The sequence below is a fragment of the Alosa sapidissima genome, chromosome 15 (assembly GCF_018492685.1).
Source record: "Alosa sapidissima isolate fAloSap1 chromosome 15, fAloSap1.pri, whole genome shotgun sequence".
NCBI classification, from domain to species: Eukaryota; Metazoa; Chordata; class Actinopteri; order Clupeiformes; family Clupeidae; genus Alosa; species Alosa sapidissima.
Window position 1 is genome coordinate 21,455,212 of NC_055971.1, and position 10,346 is coordinate 21,465,557.

Below are 10,346 nucleotides of genomic sequence, written 5' to 3' on the forward strand. Positions count from 1 at the left end.
CACCGGAGAAGAGTAATTTTATAGGAATAATTTTTCCACTTGGAAGGTTAGGTTATGCCTGGGACCTGGGCGATAAATTAAATTTTCTACCAAGTCATGAATTTTGGATATACCTGTAGGCCTTGCAGCATATTCTTCTTTAACAAGGAACATTAAACAAGTCAGGGTAAGCAATGCTGAGCATTTAAAGGAACCGTTTGTAAAATTGTGGCCAAAACTGGTACTGCAATCACTTTCAAATTACTGTAGAGCAGTGTATCCCCTCCCCCTCCCCCCTGACTCAAGGTTGCCAACCCAGATGCCGAAACACTACTGACTTTGTGATTAGTAGATAGGTAGAGGGTGGTGCATCAGGCCAAAACACAACATGACATGACAAAACACAACATCAACATCAGTTGAGGGCTGCAACTTCACTTTTTAAATGACAATATCTTGGCCGGACTACTGTTGTCAGTGATATACTGTAAGTATTTGAAATGAACATGATTTCTTAATGTCTAGTGACATATCAGGGCCATTTTATGATTAATTGAAATACATGTCTTACATACGGTTCCTTTAAGTCAGGGTAAGCAATGCTGAGCATTTTTTTTACTTTTTGTAACATTAAGTGAATATCTCCTCACAATCCGCAAGATCTCCATTCTCTGAGTATACTCTGTAAAAAAAAAAAACAATCTTCCTACACAGCTCTGGCTCTATGAACTGGAAACAAACAAAGTGGGGGTACCACTGTCCCCTCAAACTATACCAGAACACTGTGTGGAGTTTATCGGTGAGCACTGTGGGAGGGATGAGCTAGCCTGGCTACGCCCTCCTACGTACTTCCGCTCAATTTTAATTTCCCTTCAGTATGTCGTCTGGGTCTGTGGTATATAGAGAGCCGAAGTCACGTCCCTTCCGTTAGCCACCATGGGACCTATCTTTCCAAAAAATCACCATCTTTGTGTGGAGAAAGTCAATTACCGAAGTGGCACAAATTACTGTGAATGGACACACTGAGGAGAGTTCAGTCTCAGTAATCTGCTATTCGACTCTCCTGGGGCTCTAGGCGCACCTACTGCACCAGATAAAACATAAGTCGAATAGAAGGCTTTACTGTAGCTATCAGAGATGAACTTAGCTTAAGATAATTCTCTGGTATCATTACAGAGTAGCCCTTTGGGATTCCATCTGAAATATTTTGATTCCATAGAAAATCGAGCTGTCCTCTTCTTCTGAATGCCTTTCTAAGCATTTAACATTTCAAATGATTTTCTTCAATAGGCTATATTGAAGTTGCAAATGTGTTCCATTAAACAAATTCAATTTATTAAACTGAATATGTATCAAGCATGTTTGCTACAAAATTGTATATGCTACCAGGGTTGTGCACAATTCGAATTGCAATTCTGCTTCCTGTTTGCTACCTCAATTGAAATGCAAGTGAAATTCAAGAATTGAATTGGAATTTAAGAGCCAGTTTCAATTCAATTATGGAATTTTGCACAAGCCTGTATGCTACACGAATTAACAAAATAACAGTCAGGTCAAAGGGATGTGATATAGCATTTAAAACAGGTCTGAAAACAATCATGTTTTAAAGAATTTAATTGTTTCCAACAGCAGAAGGAATACTACATTTTATTCCTTATAAAACTATCCAGACCCAAAGAGATTTTGACATTTGAAATGCTATTGTAGGCCTAATCTCCTGACACATTCAGGTTGAAGGTATTGCTCAACAATGCTATTGGTCGGCTTTCATCAAACCATTTATTAATTAACTTTGCTCTACTCACTGTGTGCCTTTGATCACACCTTACCGCTTGCTTTACTGAAAATGCACTGGACATGCACTCCTGTTATCGCTGTGAGACAGGAAAAATGACTCATGCAGTATCATACACACACAAAAAAATCCAAGTATCAAAACATATTGAGCTGCAAACTTGACCAATTTTATAATGAGAACTCACAGCTTGCTTAGTTAGTTGATATCACTACTGATTTCTGCATTGTTGCTAACATTAAATGATTGAAATGGAAAATTAAGTGCATAGCTACTTAGTGCTGATCTTTGTCTCGGAAGTCCCATTAGCGTTACTGCTCTCTGTTTTCCTCTCAATGGAAATCTCTTGGGTGCTCTTGGAGCCACTGTTGCCATTCACAGATCCCAGTGGGGCAGATTTCTGCTTTGTGCCTCCTGCTGAGGGTATCACTCCATTTTCCCTTCTCCTTTCCACCTTAATTTCCGTCTCTTCAAACAAAATCTTTTTGTTTGTTGTCCCTTTGACCTTCTCTTCTTCTTTTGTGGTATCAACCTTATTTTCCTGCTTTGTGGTATCAACCTTATTTCCCTGTTTTGTCGTATCAACCTTATTTTCCTGCTTTGTAGCTTCTTCCTTCTTTTCCTCTTTTGACCCTTCAGCTTTCTTTTCCTCTTTTTCCCCCTCACCCTTTTTTTCCCCTTTCGCCCCTTCAGCTTTCTTTTCCTCTTTCGCCCCGTCATCTTTCTTTTCTTCTATTGTCTCTTCATCCTTCTTTTCCTCACTTGTCCGTTCATCCTCTATGTGTACAGCCACCTCAAGAGGTGAGGCACTGCCTTGCCAGGCCGTCTTGTTGTCGAAGCCCCGGAAGTTGTTTTTGGCACCCAAGATGTATCGGCTCAGGACGTTGCTGCTCTCAGTCGTGGTGGTTGTTTCCTGGCCTTCCAAACCACTAATAACGAGGTTGTGCCCTGGCCTTCCAACCAATGTCTTGTGGAGGTCCTTCATCTCTGCATGTACTCTTCCCACCACCTTACTCAGCTCTGTGATCCTGTTTCCGATATCTACGGCAGACATTCACAGATCCAAGTCAAGTGAGCACACACACACACACACACACACACACACACAGGTACAGGCACACAAACACACCCACAAACGAACAATTGAAGAAATGATTGTGATATCTAGAACTTCTCATATCTAGAGCATGTAAATACTTTTCCATACACCCCTTTAAATTTCCTTTAATCTCTTAATCATAACACTGATGGTTTCATATGCCCCTTTTAATTTTCCTTTAATCTTTTAATTATAACACTGATGGTTTCATATGCCCCTTTTAATTTTCCTTTAATCTCTTAATCATAACACTGATGGTTTCATATGCCCCTTTTAATTTTCCTTTAATCTCTTAATTATAACACTGATGGGTACATATGCCCCATTTACATTACCTTTAATCTCTTAATCATAACACTGATGGGTTCATATGCCCCCTTTACATTACCTTTGCGCTTTGACTCCTCAAACTCACGCCGTGCTGTCTCAATGTAGCGTTGAACCAGGGCCTTCATTACCTGCAGACGATATGGGATTCGACCCTCACTGTTGTTCAGTGTGCTGTTAGACTGTGAAGTGGCAACAGAAAGTTGTATGTTAGAATGTAATGACAAAGCATGAATGTGAAGCTTGGGCAATCCATATTTTTCAGAATTGTTGATAGATCTTTATTGAAGACATTGCGGTAAACAATGCTGTTGATTACATTCCTCACCATTGATGCAATTGGAGGGTATTCTGGATTGCTCTTTCGACCGCAACAGCAACAAAGCTTTCGAAAGGTACCCCTGCCAAACATTAGGTAATTAATGTATATTATTATGCAATAATAGGAAATAAATGATTACAGTGTAACATCTACCATTTTTTCTGCCAATGCCTTACCTACTTAGCATAGTATTCAGTCACTACTAGCCGATTTAGTGCCTGTTATCCCAAAATCACAATGCAGCTCTCTTACGATACTTGACTGTTTGGGGCTTACTGATATGCTAGATCAGAGGCCTGAAAGTCTATGGAGATAAGGCACTGATGGTACAATTTTCTGGTAATTTTATAACATTTGAGTTCACTTTTGGAGGTAAACAGAAACATAGATAACTTGGTAGGCATCCGCTCAATGCTACCAAGCCAGTTTTAATGAATTGAATATAATCTAATGTGCCCACCTCACAGAGTAAAACAGGGCTTTGGGTGAAGGAATGATGTTGAAAGGCACTGGCATGGTGAGGCCCTCTCGGAAGTAGCTCAGGTAGAGTTTGGAGCGGGCAAATTTCCACTCAACATCAGCATCATCCTGACAACAAGATGAAGATGGAGTACTTGTATGAAGAATCATCTTCATCATATACCTCTTCATTTAATCTCATGCATCACCACTGTCAATGGCTGTCATCACAGTGACAGGTAGACACAAGTGTGTTATTGATAACTTGGAGCAGATGCTTATTGCACAAAGAAATGCTCTGGACTACGATACAAAAACATGAATGAAGTAGGTACATGAAGTACTAATAAAGTACAATAGCTGCATAGAAAATACTTACCTCAATCTTTTGGAAGGAGTTGGTGATCATAGCTATAAGCATATTGAGAAGCACAATGACTATAACCAAAGTGAATATTCCATAAAAGATTCTCCCCACAAATTCAGCCAGCACATAGTCTGGCATATCCACATAGTCCTGATTGGCCACACCAAACATGGTCCAAAATAGGAAATTAATAGTTTCATTAAACCTGAAACAGAAAAAACAAGAATATGCATGCATCTGTTTTCTGAAATAGCCTTTACAATTAACAAATGTAATTTTACACATTCATTTGATTCTTTCACTTGGCCCTGAATGAACAGAATGTCCTAAAAAGAACACTTTGTCACTTAAATGCAATTAAATGAAATACAATAAAGATGACATACTGCCCAAGGTGTGGGGTGTTAACATAAGGCACATATATGTTGTTAATTCCACAGAGGAATGCAGTTCCAATTATCATCAGCAAGAACATAAATCTGAAGAGAAAGGACAACACATGTTAATGAGCTCTACTATTTCAATCAGACCATATCTCAATAATGAATGCTATGGCGCTGATGTGCTGTCAGATGTGTCTCACCTCATCATGTCGTCAATCATCTTCCCGATGGAGATCTGCAGGGTTCCCAGCGACTCATGGGCAGGCAGGATGTAGGCCAGGCGGGTGAAGCTGAGCATGCTGGTGACTGCAAACAGGATCTCCGAGAGGAACTGCGGGTCTTCCTGTCGCCAGTCCTTTCTCACTGGGAACACACTTACATTATTACATCTACATTTACATCCACATTTGAAGACTTTGGTTCCTAAACGCTACATCCTTCATTTTAATGATTTTTCAATCAATAAATAACAATAGTAACAATACATACTAGGGAAAAGTTAAAGGGATTAGTAGCAAATTAGAACCCCTGAGTGACTATGATGGTGACTAACATTTAGCATTTAGCTAAAGTTTTAATAGATGTATGCAAATGTGATGGAGGGGCACTCTGGTAGTCTGGCTTTCACCAGACCAAGCTCAATCTTTTAAGACTGAACACTGGTCTGGGGAGTCCGCTATGTATTTTCTACTGCACAAGAGGCGTGATCAATGGGCACAGTTCAAATGACTCTGTACGCAATTGGATAGTCATTCACCAATCTGACCATCGAACCGGGTGACGTTTGCAGAGTGACACGAAACCTCAATAGGGGTTAATAGCCAATAGTGTGCCAGATGGATAAGCCAGATTGTGATTGGTCCCGGCAAAATTGTAACGGAAGCAGCAGAAAAAGATGCACAGGTTTCCAGCCTGAGTTGCAGGGCGAAAAAGAAATCCCCGTCAGATCACGCTGGGTTTACCCAGCCTAGCACTCATTGTGATTTATATTTAATTTCTGGTTGAAATAAATTCGCCCAGTCCATTTTTAATAATGTGTGTATGTTAGTGTTTTGCTGTGTTTTGGTGTTGGCATTCTTGTAACCTGACTCTGTGAAGTAAACACAGTCCTCCACTGCATTTGGGTCTTTGCATACGAAGTATCCTTTCAGCATGATAAGGACTCGCAGGGCAAAGGAGGCCAGATACATGCTGAGGACCATCATGTCTAGAATGTTCCACCAGTCCAGGAAGTAGCTTCTGAGGCCTTCAATCCAAACCTCTTTACATTCAAACCAGAAGAAACCTGAAGATATAAACAACATGATGTACCCATCTGTTTTGAGAGGATGTTTTTGAAGGAGTGCTTGTGGTGTTGTACATGATAGTATTATACACCAGACTTTCAAACTACTCAGTACTGCTAATAGTACTATTCAGTATCTTTCAAACTAGTAACTATAGTACTCTGTACTATAGATGAGGTTACACAAATAATAAAATTGACCTTGTGACATACCAACTACCCAAACCATGTGTAGAGAGTTGTGCAGGAAGTTCTGTGTGCGGGTAGAAAAGTCGACTCTGTAGATCTCCATGAAGATGGACTCGCCCAGGAGAGTGATTAGAAACCACATATAAGATGCAGAATGGAGCAGGAATTTAATCACAGGGATCTTCATGGTCTTCCCAAACTGAAAAAAAAAAAAAAAAAAAAAAAGAAGCAAATAAAGCATAATCCAACATGGAAACATCAATACTGTACACCTTAGCCAATCAGATATGGGAACATGCTGCACCTTGGATTTTGGGGCCACCCAGTAGACAAGACAGAGGAAGGGCATTGTGAGGAAGATGGCGAGAGACACCAGAAGCTTCCATGCAGTCTTACTTCCCCTCCACCAGGAGAGATTCCCGCACCAAATAGAGGACAGAACTTGCTGACAGATGGGGTGAGTCACAAACTGTTTGGACAGAGGAGATCAGGGAGATCATGTTCATCAAAATATGCCACAAGTGAGCTGTCATCATGGAGCCAGTTCTTCATCTGTGCTGCACTGTGTCCAGATATATGACTTATTTAGTTAGTAGTTTAGTCTTAATCTTTAGTTTTTTAGTCTTAGTCTTTAGTTAATATTTTAAAATCTTGTCAACCACTGTACATTATTTTGTTTTTATTGCAAACAAGCTTATTTATTAGCCAGACAATAGTACTTCTGCAAAAAACTGCTTGGACCTGTTTTTGATTGTAGTTGACAGCTAGACGGAGACGGGATAAATTTGGGATTCCCTCGTCAAATGTTTGATCATCTACATCATCATCACTGTCGGCGTCATAGTTGTTCAGGATGGTGGTGACCTCGCTTTGGTTCCGGCACATGGCTAGCAGCTCCACGGCAAACTCCTGACACAACTCCTCCAGATGCAAGTATTGGGGCTGAAGAGATCACATAGTAATGTTAGAGAGGGACTAGAATGAGGTGAGGGAAAATGCAGACTTTGTTGCACCAATTGTATTTAAGGTTCTGTTGGGGTTTTATTAAGTGGCACCAACAAGGTGGGCCTAAATATAATACAAATATAAACAAAAGTTAAATTATAGAGGCAACTGGATCAATAGATTTTGAGTTTTCTTAACTCTCGAGTCTCGAGTACCTTTGTCAACTTTACAATGGTTTTCAAGTTTAGATCAAAGCTGCCAACTTGGATTTTCTAGTTCACCTAATTTATGAGTAAAAAAGCTCAAAGGCTCCCATACAAGTATACCAACCAGGCCCGAGATTGCTCAATTCAAAACACCGGATGATATATGCGCAGTGTATTATGGCTGCTGCCGATGAACGGCTGACCAAATCACCTTCATAAAATACAAAGAACAGGATGGGACTTAACTAGACGTCTCAGTCATAGATGTTATAAAGGCTAGGCCTACGTATACAGCATAGATTGGTGATTTGTAGTAAAGTCCATCATGTGAAGGTGATACAGTAAGCATCTCATTGCTTAGTGCTACCACAATATCTCATTGAATCTCAGAAGCTAAACAGAGTGGACCTGGTTATCACTTGGGTGACTGCCTGGTGTAAGCTTTATATTGTATTTGAAAATTAAGTGAACAAGAAAATCCAAGTTGGTAGAATTAATGTCTAAACTCAAGTTCAAGACTCAAAAATCTATTTCTCAACATTTTATTTAATGTAATAAAGTTTTTTTTAAATCCTTTTAGGCTATACTACTCATGCTTTATGGCTGAAATGTTACTGTAGTCGACCCTACCTTGAACTCTGGTTCTTTCTTGGAGAGCCTGCGGAGCTCACGGCTGAGGTGGAAGGCGCTGAGCATGGGGTCCTCAGCAGTGACAGACAGGTAGGCACGGCTGGCAATCCCTCTGTAGGTGTTGATGCGGGAGAGGGAGAACTTGAGCAGGTCGTACTGCCGGGCGTTGCGGCACTCCAGGCAGATGCAGGATATGGAGTGGGGCAGGGGGATGTCGTGTCCCCTCTGAGTCAGCATGGTGACGATCTCATACAGGTCTTTCTGGGAGGCGAGTGTTAGCGGGGTCACTCCCGGGGCGAACTGAGAGTCATCGATTGAGTGGTCAAAGATGGCTGTCGAGAAGGAGCGCACATCCATCTTGTTGCCTTTCTCCTGGTCGAGCCGGTCGAGCAGTAGCTTCACAATCCGTGGCTGGTTGGTATCCACAGCAACGAGGAGGGCCTCATGGATCTGACGGAAGTCAAACTTGACCCCTAGAAAAAGGGTGGTCATCACGTCTTCGTTGCCCAGGCGGATGGAAAGGTTAAGAGCCTCCCTCCAGAGCCGATCTTCAGAATCATCCAGCTGGCGAATGATGCCATCTCCAGTGGACAGCAGCTTGCTAACAAGCACAATATTTCCCTCATGGATGGCAGCAATCAACTCAGGAGGAAAATGCAACTTTTTGTTCACAATCTCTTTCCACTGATCAGACTGTGGTACAAACAGAATAGTGAACCAGTTTATTTTTAGTTGCCACATCAAAAATGCTCTACAACAGTTTTGTGATGAAAACAACACAGTTTTAGTGATGTAGCCTAACTCAGAGTTTCAGACTGATGAAACTAACCCTAAAAGCTGTGGCAAATGCAATTATATTTGAGTTTTGATTATTGTTATGCTATAATATAATTTAACTGGCATTAGATTACATTAAGGCGAGGAAATAAGATTGTAAACAATCTCTCTTAATCTTGTTGAAGAGAATTAGGTTACTTACCGTGATGTTTTCCATGACTGCTTATGCCATGAGATATACTTGCACAATATGGTCCTATGGTTTTGGAAAATATTTTTCAAAGATTTCATGTACTTCCAAAATACATAGTCCAACTTTCTTTGCTAGATATGGATGTGACAAATGGTGTGTTCAACCTTCAGCAGTTGAAACTGACGGAAGCCCCTCTCAGCTGTGCATCTTGTCCTCATCTGGAAAATTGTTTGAATGTGCAGTGAGTGTACTCTGCCCTGACACCGAAAACAACCACCTCCCAGGAGGAGACGGGTCAATTAACACTCACAACCATCTCAGTCCTCATTAGGTCTTTTAGAACAGAATCATTTTGAAGAAGATTAATTAATTTTACCTATATGAAATGACAAAACATATAAAATACATACAGTATGTCTGAATATATATTTGAATACACAAATACCCTCCTCATAGATAGGCAGTCTGGTAGACAAGGAGTTGAGATGAAATTACATTCAAGAATATTCATTTCACTGAGGCACTAACATCTCTCTGATTATGCCTATCAGGACAGAAGAGTGCTACCCACTACCAAGTTAATTCATATGACTGAGGGCCTCAGTGAACACGAACCAGTCAAGTGTGCTTTGAAGCCATTGGATGATCTAAAAGCCATGTCATTCTCCCCATGAGGGTTGTTTGTGTTCAGATTAAATTTAGTCACAGTTGCTTCTAAATGATTATTATGGAGCCATTACAATGGTTGGATACCACTACTGAAACCTATAAATCCCAACACAAACTCATGGAAAACAATTGATTGAATTGCTTACATATTCATGTGAAATCACCATGACATAACTCTGTACATTTCCCAGTCTTATTGGGAATGTGTGAAATAATGAATAATGATCATTACTGCTTATTTGGGCTAAGCCTCAGGTTGGTTTTGAACTACTAAAAGCCAGTGCTGTGCTTCTATGAAATGTATTTATTGTACTCCAGCCCCATGCATCATAATGGCCACCATTTAAATGCCCGAGTCTCTGGATCTCTCTCGATTTATTATACTGCCTCTGATTGTAATCATTACAAATGATGCTGTAGCTAGACTGCTACTTAATATATCACTTGTAATTATTCAAAAGTTTTTTTTTATTCTCTTGATATGTCCTAGATAGGAATTATAAAGCACAGTCATCATGAATGGCACTTCACAAAAACAGAATGTGCCATTAACTGCGTTCTGTTAGAGACAGGATATGGCTCTTTTCTGTACAATCTGATTGATGAGCTATGGTGAGGAAAATTACAGTATTGAAATGACTAGACATTGAATTGTCTAGTCATTATCCGCTATTCTGTAAATATTCTATAAAGAACCTCGTGACAGTGCAGGCTCTTACTT

At 40.3% G+C, this 10,346-nt stretch overlaps 1 protein-coding gene across 1 annotated transcript; it reads right to left on the reverse strand.

The window, feature by feature from the left end:
- Positions 1-1,018: 1,018 nt before the first annotated feature.
- Positions 1,019-9,102, reverse strand: trpc2a (transient receptor potential cation channel subfamily C member 2a). The gene is made up of 14 exons (XM_042064666.1): positions 8,966-9,102; positions 7,987-8,679; positions 6,947-7,147; positions 6,510-6,674; positions 6,230-6,404; positions 5,816-6,016; positions 4,932-5,094; positions 4,735-4,827; positions 4,361-4,553; positions 3,983-4,110; positions 3,529-3,601; positions 3,262-3,382; positions 2,487-2,815; positions 1,019-1,060 (listed from the first exon to the last, which is right to left on the reverse strand). Exons 1-14 carry the CDS (start codon positions 8,978-8,980, stop codon positions 1,019-1,021), a joined length of 2,592 nt encoding a protein of 863 aa, XP_041920600.1. The 5' UTR covers positions 8,981-9,102.
- Positions 9,103-10,346: the final 1,244 nt, after the last annotated feature.